At 47.1% G+C, this 16031-nt stretch overlaps 1 protein-coding gene across 1 annotated transcript in view; it reads left to right on the forward strand.

Moving 5' to 3' along the window:
• Window positions 1–11203: 11203 nt before the first annotated feature.
• The window catches only part of LOC114794415 (protein shisa-8-like), a 43710-nt gene continuing 38882 nt past the window's right edge, over window positions 11204–16031 (forward strand). Inside the window, exon 1 of the mRNA XM_028986946.1 lies at window positions 11204–12865. Within this exon, the coding sequence (XP_028842779.1) occupies window positions 12318–12865 (548 nt within the window). The 5' untranslated portion in view covers window positions 11204–12317. The remainder of the gene's footprint in view (window positions 12866–16031) is intronic.

The raw sequence follows: 16031 nt of genomic DNA on the forward strand, positions 1-16031 counted from the left end.
AAAGGACGTGTGTCGGGTCTCATGTTAATTACATGCGGTCAACATTAAAGCTTAACAAGCCTCTGTGTTTATTTCTGTGTTGGCAAGTGTGAATATGCATGATGCATGAATATAAATGTCTGAATAGTGTGTGTGTGTGTGTGTGTTTACGCATGGAAGTGTGTGTCGTTCCGCGCTGTGTTCTTTCCTGCTGCGAGGAGCGTTTGAAGTGTCAAGCAGCGGCCCGGAGCTCCACTATCACCGCCATGCAGTTTGCCGTGATTCCTCCAACTGCAGCGCAGAGACAGTGGAGAGAAGGGTGGAGTTGTCGTACCTGCATGTTTCAGTGGGGGGTGGAGCTATGCAAAGCAGCGAATAGGCACAAGATCCTTCGATGATAAAGAAGACGATCGAAAAGTGAAAGTTAAGTGACTGTCATTATGACCTCAGTGGCACCTTGGCATTCAGACCCACAAAACATAACACACACTAATGATGGCATTTCAAGGCATACTCATTATCGGTGCATATATTCACACACATTTCAGTGCTAATGCATGTGTATGTATACACACACACACACACACACACACACAAATGAGAATGCTATTGACTGGTACCAATCAATAGAAATCAAGTGAAAGCATCCACCAACACACTGGCACAACCCCCTCACCACCACAAACACACACACACACACACACACACACACACAGGCCAGAAAGAGAATTTGCTGATGCAAACACAGCGAGGAACATTAATAGAACATTGAGAGCGCAGTGGAGCAGATTCCAAAATCAAAGCAATTCAAGCTCAGTGACCCCAAAAAACCCTCCGCAGCCCCCCATACAGCAAACATGGGACGGGGGTGTGAGCTGGGGGGTGGGGAGGGGCAGGTCTAATTCTCAGGTGTGAGACGATGGAATAAGATGAGAGCAAGAAGCGTGTGAAGTGCAGGCACCGCGGTCCGATGAGGGAAGACCCGCCTCTCCTCCCAGCTCTCTTTTCAGCAAAATGTGAAGGAAGAAAAAGAACGAGACAAAAAATAAAACTGGTGTAAGAGCAGCTGGCTGCAGACCTGCAATCAGTCACTTCATTAATTAGTAAAATATGTCATGAGATTTATTTATTAATAAATACTTTACAGCCAAGAACAAACATAAACCATACACAACATGACAAGAACATGGCCAAAATGAAGAAAAAACGTATGGCATAAACGGAACAGATATACAGTACAGGCCAAAAGTCTGGACACCTTCTCATTCAACGTGTTTTCTTTATTTTCGTGACCATTTACGTTGGTAGATTCTCACTGAAGGCATCAGAACTATGGATGAATACATGTGGAGTTATGTACACATTGAATGAGAAGGTGGGTCCAAACCTTTGGACACACTGCACTGTATATCAGATTCATCCAATCACACATCCAGACCCAGCAGCATATTTACATGTTGTATGGACCCCAAATTAGTTGAATTTATGACTATTTATAAAATGACCATTTCGAGTGTAACTCATCTTTTCTAATTTCATATTGATTATGTGTTGGGGGGGTTAAATCCTTCGATTTAAAAAGAATGGCATGTCTGACAAGTAAAGAGCAGAAGACAATGAGCTTGTGGAGGTGGGATGGAGGTCTGGGATCAATTAGACATGAAATGGTACCAAGAATGTCAATTCTTCAATTGAATAAGATAAGCATGACGACCATGGCCTGCAGTCCACCTGCATTGACCCCAGGCCGGGCGTGACCTGCTGACCTCCTCAGTCCACAAAGTGTCCCCTGGGGCAGGCTAGCCGGTGACGATCGAGGTGTCCAGCTGTCGGAGTGGAGTGTTGGTTCAGGGTGTAAAATGTCGGACTGCTGCCTGCTGGCGGCTCTCCGTGCGTCTTGCCGCCAATGCTTTTTCACCGATAATTAATTCAGACTCTGCCGCTAATTAATTTGGCTGCGCTAATTAAACAAAAGAGTCACCTTCGCCTTCACCCCTGCTGCCGCCACCGCCGCAGCTCGGCTCTTTGTTTCATTGGGAGCTGATTGGATAATTCGGCTGACAGCCGCTGTGCCTCATTCGCCAAAGTCTAATTTTACCCGCAGCAAAACACAAAGCGCCAGACTCATTTACAGACGTTCGTATGGTAACTGTCACACGCTTTCTATTTTTGCCTAAAAAAATCTTCAGTGCTTGCATAAAATGACCAGCAATTTGCAATATTTGCAATGTTGCTTCAACATGTAAAAATGTAGAGCCTTCAAGAACACTCTGAGGAACACCACCTCACAACTGGCAGGATCTGCTGCTGAAGGCTTGGTACCAGGTTCCACAGAAGATACCTTCTAACCAGTTTCACCATACAGAGGATATTGGAGTTGAGATTCCGGCTAATGGCTGCTAGTCTGGTTTTGTTTCACGTTATCGGCTGCTAGTTTGGTTTAGTTTCTGGTTATCGGCTGCTAGTTTGGTTTTGTTTCTGGTTATCGGCTGCTAGTTTTGTTTAGTTTCCGGTTATCGGCTGCTAGTTTGGTTTTGTTTCTGGTTATTGGCTGCTAGTTTGGTTTAGTTTCTGGTTATCGGTTGCTAGTTTGGTTTCATTTCTGATTATCGGCTGCTAGTCTGGATTTGTTTCCGGCTATCGGCTGCTAGTTTGGTTTAGTTTCTGGTTATCGGTTGCTAGTTTGGTTTCATTTCTGATTATCGGCTGTTAGTCTGGTTTAGTTTCTGATTATCGGCCGCTAGTCTGGATTTGTTTCACGTTATCGGCTGCTAGTCTGGTTTAGTTTCTGGTTATCGGCTAATAATTTGGTTTTGTTTCACGTTATCGGCTGCTAGTTTGGTTTAGTTTCCGGTTATCAGCTGCTAGTTTGGTTTAGTTTCTGGTTATCGGCTGCTAGTCTGGTTTAGTTTCTGATTATCGGCTGCTAGTCTGGATTTGTTTCAGGTTATTGATTGCTAGTCTGGTTTAGTTTCTGGTTATCAGCTGCTAGTTTGGTTTAGTTTCCGGTTATTGGCTGCTAGTTTGGTTTTGTTTCTGGTTATCGGCTGCTAGTTTGATTTAGTTACTCATTATCGGCTGCTAGTCTGGTTTAGTTTCTGGTTATCGGCTGCTAGTTTGGTTTTGTTTCATGTTATCGGCTGCTAGTTTGGTTTAGTTTCCGGTTATCGGCTGCTAGTTTGGTTTAGTTTCTGGTTATCGGCTGCTAGTCTGGTTTAGTTTCTGATTATCGGCTACTAGTCTGGATTTGTTTCAGGTTATTGATTGCTAGTCTGGTTTAGTTTCTGGTTATCAGCTGCTAGTTTGGTTTAGTTTCCGGTTATTGGCTGCTAGTTTGGTTTTGTTTCTGGTTATCGGCTGCTAGTTTGGTTTAGTTACTCATTATCGGCTGCTAGTCTGGTTTAGTTTCTGGTTATCGGCTGCTAGTTTGGTTTTGTTTCATGTTATCAGCTGCTAGTTTGGTTTAGTTTCCGGTTATCGGCTGCTAGTTTGGTTTAGTTTCCCGTTATTGGCTGCTAGTCTGGTTTAGTTTTTGGTTATCGGCTGCTTGTCTGGATTGGTTTCTGGTTATCGACTGCTAGTCTTGTTGAGTTTATCGTTATCGGCTGCTAGTCTGGTTTAGTTTTTGGTTATCGACTGCTAGTCTGGTTGAGTTTCTCGTTATCGGCTGCTTGTATGGTTTAGTTTCTGGTTATCGGCTGCTAGTTTGGCTTAGTTTCCCGTTATCGGCTGCTAGTCTGGTTTTATTTCCTGTAATCGGCTGCTAGTTTGGTTTTGTTTCTGGTTATTGGCTGCTAGTTTGGTTTAGTTTCTGGTTATCGGCTGCTAGTCTGTTTTAGTTTTTGGTTATCGACTGCTAGTCTGGTTGAGTTTCTGGTTATCGGCTGCTAGTTTGGCTTAGTTTCCCGTTATCGGCTGCTAGTCTGGTTTTGTTTCCCGTAATCGGCTGCTTCTCTCGTTTAGTTTCTGGTTATCGGCTGCTAGTCTGGTTTAGTTTCTGATTATCGGCTGCTAGTTTGGTTTTGTTTCCCGTTATCGGCTGCTAGTCTGGTTTAGTTTCTGGTTATCGGCTGCTTGTCTAGTATAGTTTCTGGTTATCGGCTGCTAGTCTGGTTTAGTTTCTGGTTATCGGCTGCTAGTCTGGTTTAGTTTTTGATTATCGGCTGCCAGTCTGGTTTTGTTTCCCGTTATCGGCTGCTAGTCTGGTTTAGTTTCTGGTTATCGGCTGCTAGTCTGGTTTTGTTTCCCGTTATCGGCTGCTAGTCTGGTTTTGTTTCCCGTTATCGGCTGCTAGTCTGGTTTAGTTTCTGGTTATCGGCTGCTAGTCTGGTTTAGTTTCCGGTTATCGGCTGCAAGTCTGGTTTAGTTTCTGGTTATTGGCTGCTAGTCTGGTTTAGTTTTTGATTATCGGCTGCTAGTCTGGTTTTGTTTCCCGTTATCGGCTGCTAGTCTGGTTTAGTTTCTGGTTATCGGCTGCATGTCTGGTTTAGTTTCTGGTTATCGGCTGCTAGTCTGGTTTAGTTTCTGGTTATTGGCTGCTAGTCTGGTTTAGTTTTTGATTATCGGCTGCCAGTCTGGTTTTGTTTCCCGTTATCGGCTGCTAGTCTGGTTTAGTTTCTGGTTATCGGCTGCTAGTCTGTTTTAGTTTTTGGTTATCGACTGCTAGTCTGGTTGAGTTTCTGGTTATCGGCTGCTAGTTTGGCTTAGTTTCCCGTTATCGGCTGCTAGTCTGGTTTTGTTTCCCGTAATCGGCTGCTTGTCTCGTTTAGTTTCTGGTTATCGGCTGCTAGTCTGGTTTAGTTTCTGATTATCGGCTGCTAGTTTGGTTTTGTTTCCCGTTATCGGCTGCTAGTCTGGTTTAGTTTCTGGTTATCGGCTGCTTGTCTAGTATAGTTTCTGGTTATCGGCTGCTAGTCTGGTTTAGTTTCTGGTTATCGGCTGCTAGTCTGGTTTAGTTTTTGATTATCGGCTGCCAGTCTGGTTTTGTTTCCCGTTATCGGCTGCTAGTCTGGTTTAGTTTCTGGTTATCGGCTGCTAGTCTGGTTTTGTTTCCCGTTATCGGCTGCTAGTCTGGTTTTGTTTCCCGTTATCGGCTGCTAGTCTGGTTTAGTTTCTGGTTATCGGCTGCAAGTCTGGTTTAGTTTCTGGTTATTGGCTGCTAGTCTGGTTTAGTTTTTGATTATCGGCTGCTAGTCTGGTTTTGTTTCCCGTTATCGGCTGCTAGTCTGGTTTAGTTTCTGGTTATCGGCTGCATGTCTGGTTTAGTTTCTGGTTATCGGCTGCTAGTCTGGTTTAGTTTCTGGTTATTGGCTGCTAGTCTGGTTTAGTTTTTGATTATTGGCTGCCAGTCTGGTTTTGTTTCCCGTTATCGGCTGCAGGTCTGGTTTTGTTTCCCGTTATCGGCTGCTAGTCTGGTTTTGTTTCCCGTTATCGGCTGCTAGTCTGGTTTAGTTTCTGGTTATCGGCTGCAAGTCTGGTTTAGTTTCTGGTTATTGGCTGCTAGTCTGGTTTAGTTTTTGATTATCGGCTGCTAGTCTGGTTTTGTTTCCCGTTATCGGCTGCTAGTCTGGTTTAGTTTCTGGTTATCGGCTGCATGTCTGGTTTAGTTTCTGGTTATCGGCTGCTAGTCTGGTTTAGTTTCTGGTTATCGGCTGCTAGTCTGGTTTAGTTTCTGGTTATTGGCTGCTAGTCTGGTTTAGTTTTTGATTATCGGCTGCCAGTCTGGTTTTGTTTCCCGTTATTGGCTGCTAGTCTGGTTTAGTTTTTGATTATCGGCTGCCAGTCTGGTTTTGTTTCCCGTTATCGGCTGCTAGTCTGGTTTAGTTTCTGGTTATCGGCTGCTTGTCTGTTTTAGTTTCTGGTTATCGACTATTATCCCTGCCACACATTTGTGAAGAGCAGCCAAACGGCCTGTTTCCCCAGTCTAGACACTTTTCCACTGTGGAGTTTCAGAGTGCAGCATCACGTGCTCTGTGTGTGTGTGTTTGTGTTGTGTTATATTTACTTGTTGCTCTGCATTTCACTGTGTGTGTTTGTTCGGGTCACACGTCGCTGTCAGAGCCGCTTTACCTTCACACCCGTCTACTCAAGCATGAGCGCCACCGAGTCTCAGCAAATAAATAATTTATGATGTGTTTTGATTAATATAAAAAAGACTAAAACAGAAATACGTGTAAAATAACCACATATACCCTGATGCCATTTCATTAAAATGTAAAAATGTTTTACAAATCACTTCATTGTTCCAGGTCAATATTTCAATGTAATAAATGATTATCTTTGAATACTGAACTGCATTTGCATTTGAATTTGTTAATTCAGTTCCATTAGTATTTCTAGAATAAAATAGTACTAATATTAAGAGTGAATGGCTCAGATACTTTCTGGAAAAACACCGGAAAGGTAAAATTAAAAAATGTCACTGTTAATGATGGTGAAATTGTCTCATGCCACATTGGGGTGAAAATGCTCGACATTTAGGGAAAAGTCCATTTTAATAAATAAAAAGAAACTGAAACTGAAGATCTCGTAGCAGATGAAAATCACACAGGGGTGACAGAAAAAGGAACTTATAAAATGGTTCTAATCACCAGGCATGTGAAAGGCAGCACCTGGCTGACCCCAAATGGAAATCTGCACCCTCACCCATCACCTCCATCAGATGCCAACAGCAGACGGAGGCACATTCTGAAATCAGACACAATCCTCCAAATCAGGTTTCAGATGCCGAGTGGGTACGTTTGCGTGACAGCGCAGGACGCTGCAGGTTGGCCATCATGCTGTAATTGAATCTGCATTTGTCCCATGCGGCCCCCTCCGCTGGACATGGCTTCCATTTCTCATCATTAAGAGTCGTAATGGGCTCCGGGAGCTCCGTCCTGGACTGGTCGGATGAAAGGTGGACCCAGTTTACAGTCTGCAGTCATCATAGACCTGAAATTAAAGGCCAGAGGTGTGGTGGACTGTCTCTGAGTGTAGATTTCGAATTTTAGGACAAGCTGTCTTTAATAAAGCAAGGTCCTTCATTCCGCCACTTTCATCACTCATCAGAATGCTTGAATTAAAGCAGCGAGAATGTGAATGCTTGGGTTGAAAGTGGGTGTGGCCCCTTTTTTCTTGACTGATTGCCAGTTGACATGGCACAGTGCACCGCCCCCATACCGTCCACTGTTCATGTAATGAGGAATCTCATTATCATCAATCCCAGGATTCCTCTTAGCCAATACCAACTGTGGGTCATATACATGGTGAAGCATCAAAGTCTCTGCCTGGATATTTAAACTTAATTAGCTCAGGCTGACCTACATTAACACTCGCTCAGAATGAACAATAAAACGAAGTTCAACATCAAAGCTTCGTTCAGCCCCGCCCCTTCCTGATGATGCAGGAGCAGCAAAAAAAAAGATTAAATAACCTGAATTATGGATCAAAATTTTTGCGTAATTTTTGTTAATATTTCAGGAGTCTTGATGAATAATTTGGCTTCATTTGGCTCAGTGTGAATATTTCAAAGTTCAAGCAGCAGGAAAGTTCTCAGCATGTTCCAGGTTCCTCGTCCTGGCCAAGCAGCATGTGTTAAATCATCCCTCGACGTGTTAATTTGGGGACACAAGACACGCTCAATTTCACAAGTACCAAAAATACGCCACACAACACAATATGGATTCCGGCGCAGCGAGAGCGCAGAACAACTCCCAGTCAGCAGCAATAAAGCACAGAAAATATCAATCTGCCTGCAAGCTGTGCTTTAAACAGAAAAGTCCGAGGTTCACCAGTTAAAAACCGTTTCTAATTCATCATTAAAAACACACTCACACACACACTTACTGTTCTAACACACTGTAACCTTGTGCCTGGCTGATATATTATTATGTCATATATCATATAGTATTATATGACACAATTTTTATAATAATTATATTGACAAATAGGAATCAATGTACGTTTATTTAAACTAAATTTCAAGATATTTTGTTACTTGTTGTAATTAAAATCAATGTGTAACCATTTATCGGAAGCATAATTTCTGCTTTTATCTGCACATTTATAATTTATATGTTATACGTTGTGTGAAATGAATGAGAAGCAACAGATGAATCTTTTCTCGTCAATTTTTGAAATGGTTCAAACAAAAATGTTTGAGGTTCGAGTTAAAAATGTGACCCCGTGTTTCCGCCACATTGACCCACCGTGGCTTCACCGTGGTGTCTGGAGGTCACAGCATGACCTTGGCAACGAGAACACAGCAGAACGAAGATCAAGACAGACAGACGGACAGACAGGCCGAGGCATCAGGGAGCGCGACACACGGTCCGGCTCGTCCGGCGCAGGGCGTGCAGATGTGAGACGGGGACAGCGGCGTGGCCGAGAGTCACGAGGGGGACAGGAAGCGGCAGGATATGACACGCGGGCGGCGGTGCGGTGCCTTCACAGTGCCTGCTGACACACACTTACATGCACTCACACACGCACAAACACACACTCACACTCGTATACACTCACACATGCACACACACATGCACATACACACACACTCACACACGCATAAACACGCATGCACAAACACACACTCACACTCGTATACACTCACACATGCACACACACTCACACATGCACAAACACACGCATGCACATACACACACACTCACACACGCATAAACACGCACGCACAAACACACACTCACACTCGTATACACTCACACATGCACAAACACACGCATGCACATACACACACACTCACACACGCATAAACACGCACGCACAAACACACACTCACACTCGTATACACTCACACATGCACACACACTCACACATGCACAAACACACGCATGCACATACACACACACTCACACACGCATAAACACGCACGCACAAACACACACTCACACACACGCATAAACACACGCATGCACAAACACGCACACAAGCACACACACACGCCCACATGCACGTGCACACACACGCACACACATATATATAAACCTTTAGAGTCAGGTTCTAATTTTCCAACTCAGCAGCTGGAAATACTTAAACCCCAAATTGTCCCAGTTGTACCAGGAGAGGCGGCCGAGTGGCGGCCGAGTGGCGGCCGAGTGGCGGCCGAGTGGCAGCCGAGTGGCGGCCGCGTAAACAGCCAGAGGTTAATCCGCAGCCTCCATGATGACTGACTGACTGTCTGAGGGCATCAATACAGCAATACATCAATGCAGCCATGCAGCGAGCCCCAGAGACAGAGAGAGAGAGATGGAGAGACAGGTTAGATAAAATTATTACTGGTGGGCTGAGCTGGACGATTGCGGTGGAGATGAGAAAAGAGAGTGACGGGGGGACTGGGCGAGTGGGGGTGGAGGGAGGGAAGTTCAGTAAATATTAGAAAATATACTGAATATACTCTGTACAGTGGACAGAGAGACAGAAATACATTGCCCATCGCCCTAAAGAGACAAATCTGCAAATGTCCCTCAAATGAGCTTCTTGATGGAACAACATATTGATTTTAAAAACCTTGGCACATCCTTCTAACCTTCTAACAGGACTCCGTCCAGCTCGTTCCTGAGGGACTGTTGTGCTCCGGCGGAACTCGTCCTGCAGCAGGGACAACCGATTCATACCCGGCCTGAGAATTAAATCTCGATTCATTAGCATGAGAGTCTCTCCACCAGCGCAGGCGCCACCCGTTATTTATGGGCCAAAAACACACACACACACACACACACACACACACAAGCAAAAGAACAGAAGCAACAAGACACACACACGCATACAAATCACCAAGCACTAAGCAGGCGATAAGGACCAACACACTCCTCTCTCTCTCTCGATATATATATTATATGAAACGGCTTCCTGTGTGGCAGACACGCCCTCAAGTGTTAGTGTGACGTGCACGTGATGAACGTTAATTGTTAATCGCATCGCACGTGCTGAGCGTGCAGATGTGCTTCCCTCCTCATGTCCCTGTTGGTCTGAATGTAGTTTCTTGTGTATTGATGTTGTGCTCTGGGACCTGCTCCTTCCTCCAGGCCGGCACAAATACAACGATAACCGAGGAACCCCGGATTCACCTTCTAACCCTGAACATAAAATCTCGTATTCGCAGCTAGAAAGTTAATGATCCTTCATCATGTACGATTATCAGGAGTATTCCGTTGCTGTTTTGCGGATATGAAATTGTGGCCCAGCGGCAGCTGCCCGTGATGAGAAGTTTGCACAACCTGAACATCCCGAGTTTCAGATGGATGTAGGTCAGATATAAAAGGAGAACAACAAGATATGGACCTGTGGAACAAATCGATGATTGGGGCGCAGTGTCTCCTCCCCGCAGGGTGTGTGTCTTCAGGGGAGTCAGAGACGACGTCTAAATTTACCCCCGGAACCAGTCGGAGCCGGACACAGCAGTGCTGATGGCCATCGGATCTGGGGACGCGCTGCCTGCTGCGGGATGGAAGATGGAGGGAGGAGAGCAGGACAGGAGCGGAGATGGATGGAGAGGAGTAAGCAGATCGGTGAGAAACGTTCCAGTCATCTTCACAATCATCGTCCCGCGGGACAATAAGACAATAACAGCTCTGCTCAGGGCTCCATCCATCCCTCCCTTCTCCACCTGAACCTCCTCAGCTCCGCCCTGATTCGGTCTGAACGGAGGTGGGGTCACATGAGAAGTTGGCGTCCAGGAAGAGACGAGATGGAATGATGGAGAGTGTGTGTGTGTGTGTGTGTGTGTGTGTGTGTGTGTGTGATATCGGCTCAGATAGGGGTCAGACGGGGTCAGACTGCACTCGGGAGAGAATGCAGTATTTTGCTCCCACTTTTATCTTCACCTCTATATTCTCCGCAGGAGCTCCTGCTCCTCCCTCATCGTCTCCACGTCTCACGTCTCAACACACAATCGTACAACTGTGTTAACTGCCTCTCTGTTGAATTACGAGCTCTGTAGCATGTGTGTGTGTGTGTGTGTGTGTGTGTGTGTGATGGAGAGCAGGGATGAAAAGAAGAGAAGAGGGGTGAGAAAAAGAGCAAAGGCGAGACAGACAGGAAGGCAGAAGGAGCGAGTCGAAGTAAAAACGGAGGGTGCTGGTGACGGGGAGGGGTGGTACAGCAGGAGAGGTGGCTCATTCGCTCATGACAGCGAGTAAGTGAGGGAGGCAGGGCGAGCGAGGGAGTGAGCGAGCGAGCGAGGGAGGGAGGGAGGAGATGCATTAACATCCAGTCCTTCCAGCATGCAACACTGCCGCGGAACACGGTGTCCGGGAGAGACGGGACAGGAAGGGACGGAATAAACACACTGGCATCTGTTGGTCTTCTTCGTCCAGTCCTACTGGAAACTTCACAAGCAGAGACGCAGAGAAGACACACACATATAACGATATATCTATAAAATTCCTATACATATATCAATATATGCCTGTTTTCTAAAAGCTGGTTCTGGGTAAGGACTTTTCAGGTTGAAATCTTGTGCGTCCCGTTTGGACGACTGCTTCATTTCTTCTCTGTTCATCTCAGAAAAACAGATTATTTCTTCTCCCAAAAGGAACTGTTGCATTTTTTGCTTCTTTTTGTCATTTTTTTTGTACGTTGGAAAGAACACGTGAGCGTGACTCCAGTACTAAACAGAAATGTCTACAGGCTTTGGTTGAGACCAGGATTATGTAGCCTTTCATAATTCTGTGGTGTCTCGTACGAGTCCGTACTTTACTCGGTAAAGGAATGGCGGCGGCGTGCTGCTTTTAAGGATAAAATGTGGCAACACGTTCTCCACTTGTGTCTGAGCGATTCCGAAGCGAGCCGGGGAACGTGAAGCCCAGAGGACAGCAGAGGACATGGAAACTTACTCGGTGGACGTGGCTCCTGGTGCCGGTTCCCACGCTGTCCAGGGACGCCTGCGGTGGTAGTGGCTCGATTCGCGGCATCGGCGGCGTCCAGCTCGATAAAACTGGCCTTCTGACTGCAGCATGTGGCTCCGGAAAAGTTCTCCCTGAAACGCAGTAGAGCGGATTCCAAGTTGGCACCATGCACGTGGAAGGCACCTTGGCGGGCGGGAACACCTCCCTCCACTCGTCCCAGGCCGCCGCCGCGCCAGGATGCTCGCGCCAGGTCCGCGACCGTAGACGGGATGCGTGTGAGCGCTTCGCCTCCAGGTGAGTCCCTCTGAGCTGGTGGCGCTCCAGGGAGGGGCATTTTCTCATCGGCGCGATTGATGCGCTTCACTCGTCTGCTCGCTCAGCGACTTACTCACTGCGAAAAGCCCGACTGCGCTGACGTGCCAACGGGCCCACAAACTGCTAACTTTCCCGCCCCTCTCGTCCTGCGCCGGATCTGGCGTCTGAATAAGTACCGTCATGGCTGCCCATGTCGGCCCGCTCGCTCTCGCCCTTGTGCTGCTGCTGGGCTGCGCTTCCAAGGGCCAAATCTCCAAACCAGGAACTGCAGACGCACCGGCAATCAACCAAACCGCCGCGCCCTCCGACGCCCCAGAGGTCACGCGGACCACGCCGGGGACGGAAGCAGAGGGAAAGACCTACCTGGGCATGGGCGGCGACTGCTGGGGCTACTACGACGTCATGGGCCAGTGGGACCCGCCATTCAACTGCAACGCAGGCATCTACCAGTTCTGCTGCGGCTCCTGCTTCTACCGCTACTGCTGCTCCAACAAGGTGCAAGGCCTGGACCAGATGTCCTGCTCCAACTACGACACGCCTGTCTGGGCCAACACCGGCAAGCCGGCGGCACCGGTCACCGAGGCGCAGGAGGAGCCGCAGCGGGACCGCACCCACATGATCGTCTACATCATCTGCGGCGTGGTGGCCATCATGGTCCTCGTGGGCATCTTCACCAAGCTGGGCCTAGAGAAGAGCCAAGGACGCCAGACGGACATGACCAACTCGAGGTATGTAGCAAGACATTTTTGAAACCCCAACTCGACTTCCAGTCTATAGTACCTATCCTTTCCGTATGAGTTGCCGTTTTTTTCCCTATTTCGGTGATTGGTAAAAGTTAATTAAATGAACTTTTTGTGTTAATTTGATTAGCAAATCTCGGTCATCGTCGTCAGGTGATGCGTTTTCGCGAGAGAAAGACCCCGGCGATTGTGTTCTGTCCTGTCCCTCTTCCTGCTCGTAGCGCGCTGAAGGAAAGCCAGCTTTTAAAAAGTTGGACTTGTTGGGCCGGATTACAGCTCTAGCCCGGTCTACCTCGGGTTCCGACTGGATGGCATCTGTCTGGGGTCTTCAAGCGGAAGAACGCAGTAATGGTGACATGACGAATGTGGTGTACAATGATTGTAAGGAAATAATGAAAACGCATTTCAAAGTGAAAGGGAAATTGTTGAAAATTGGGTCCAGGGTAGATTTTTCCGGAAGGAATGATGGTGCAACTGGAGACATGGTAACGGGGAAGGTGGACAGTGCGCCGGGGACAGTGTTTTTGTGTGCATTATTGACGTGAGCTGGAGTGCTGCCATGCCTAATCCAGTCCGCGGATGGGGAGTGGGGGGAGAGGAGGAGGAAGGGGGCTTGTTGTCAGTGCCGACGGGGGCGAGGCTGACAGGCGGTGCTTGAGTTTGGGTTTTTTTTGTTGTTTTTTTCTCCTGCCGTGAACGATTACGGGAAGCTGCCTCAGCAATCCTCACTCCGGCAACGGCGCGCGGGGGACCGAGGGCCGGTGGTCAGTATGGGCTGCTGTTTTGTTTGGGACTGCGTGTGGACAATTGAGCCGCCGCCTCTCAGTCCCCGGCTTCCCCTCCTCTCTCTCGTGTTATTGACTCGCACAATGACAAAGGCAGCATATCGAAGGGCAATCCATGCGAGCGCAGAGCCGCTGTAATTCACCCCTGATTTACCGCCGTGTGCAGGGCGAGGGGGGCGGGGACACTTTACCATTGATCAGGTTAGCTAAATAAGGAGGCCAGCAGGGCTTGCCCAAGTCAATGGTTCTATCAGCCAAGGGCAACCTACAATCACACACACACACACACACACACACACTGTGCATAAACATCCATGAATGAAGATTAATGTTGGGCCGTAATAAAGCAGCCGCTTTGTGTTTAGAAGCATTTATTGCATCACAGGATAAAATAAAAGGGACCGTCCAGTCACAGCCGAGCGGCAAGGTGGCGGATGCTGTTGTGTCTCGGCTTCTGCTTGAAGGGCTCTGAGCTGCGGCGTAGTTGTGGTATAAAAACATCACGGGCAAATCTTGGATTAAATCGCGGCGGCTCTGGCTGTTCCCGGCGGCTGGCCAGGGCACCCAGTGCGACAAGACTCGGGTGAAATAAGCGCGTTTGCGCTCATAAAAAAATGGCTGGAAATGCAACTGGTACGACACAGCGAGCACAAGCAGCCACTCTTTATCCTCCGCGTGTGCATGAGTGATGCCACGCGGATAAATCAAGTCAGGACACGTATAGATTTTTTTCCTACGCGGTTCAGCATCCCTGCAAGGTACGTTTCTCAAGAGAAAACATTTATATACTGATGCACTAATTACACACACAATCAGTTATTTCACATGTTAAAATAAATGAATGCTGCATGTGGTTCACTGTATGCTCACACGAAAGCATTGCATCAACGTTTGAGGGTCATGTAGGGAGCACAGAAGCAGGAACCAATCGGTGATTCTCACATTGCTAATGTTAACCTGAAATGAAGTCGCCTCTGTTGATGCGTGAGCGGACCTTTATGGCCTCTGAGCCTCTTTCTCATACAAGTATCACAGCAAACTTTAATGTTATTTACAGCATTTACCAGACGCCCTTATCCAGAGCGACTTACGATCAGTAGTTACAGGGACAGTCTCCCCCTGGAGCAACTCAGGGTTAAGTGTCTTGCTCAGGGACACAATGGTAGTAAGCGGGATTCGAACCCGGGTCTTCTGGTTCATAGGCGAGTGTGTTACCCACTAGGCTACTACCACTATTCCATTACCACTACCACTACCACTTATTCCATTAATCAATAAATCATGATTAATTAATTGAAAAAAATGATTGATTCACAACCCCAGTAAATACTTGCACAAATAGAAATAAACACGCACATACCCGCTTTAGATGTTATGACTTGTGTAACCCTAACCCTAACCCTAAGTGCTAAAAACTGTACTGCAAAACATGATCAATAAAAATGTTGCATTAAAACATAAACAAGTTTGTATGTGACAATAAAGGAAAGTGTACAAAATGACAGAATAATATTTATGTGCATGAATCATATTTATGATGTAAATGTCATTATATGATGGGTCAGTGGTGGTTTAGTGGGAGAGGAAACGGACCCGTAATCGGAAGGTTGAGGGTTCGAATCCCGAACCGCCAAAGGTGCCACTGGGGTCCCATGGATGAAGGTCCCGTCCCCACACACACGGGCACCTCTCATACAGAGGACACATTTCAGCGTGTCACTTCACATTCGCTTTCATGAATGGGCAAGTTTCATAACCAAACCATGAGACATTCGTAAGGCCGGTTTCCTACCAGGAATTCCATAACATCTTCCAGAAAACCTCCTCAATATGAGCTTCCACGCGTTATCGATCTGTTCGCTTCCACAGTGAGGCGTCTCAGAGGTCCCAACCGTAGGCAAATGTTATGCTTGAAATGCCCTGTTTTCGTCCTCATTTTCTGCCATAACAGGGTATAACACACCTCTGGTTACCAATAAGCAAACTGGCCTTGATGAGAAGGTGCTACGCTCCACGCCGAATGAATTTATGCTGAACACGTCAGTCTGAAGCCCCAATGAATCACACCATTGATGCCTTCAGGAAACGAGTACACCAGAACCCATCGAGCCGCATGAAATGAACACACCAGCACCGCTTATTCGTCCAGTTATTGTATAAAATTTAACACCAAGATCACAGGAAGGACGCTACGCTTCGCCTGGTTTAGTGGCGCCTACACATCCATGTCTCCCAGGAAGTGGGCCGCGAGTCCGTCAGCCGGTGTGGGTAATGAGGTGACGGAGGGGCTGAATGCGCCGGAGCTCGATTGGAAAATAAGAGACATTAGAGGACGGTGCGCTGACAGACTGAGGCGTGGAGAAGATTCA

Source organism: Denticeps clupeoides, chromosome 7 (assembly GCF_900700375.1).
Source record: "Denticeps clupeoides chromosome 7, fDenClu1.1, whole genome shotgun sequence".
NCBI classification, from domain to species: Eukaryota; Metazoa; Chordata; class Actinopteri; order Clupeiformes; family Denticipitidae; genus Denticeps; species Denticeps clupeoides.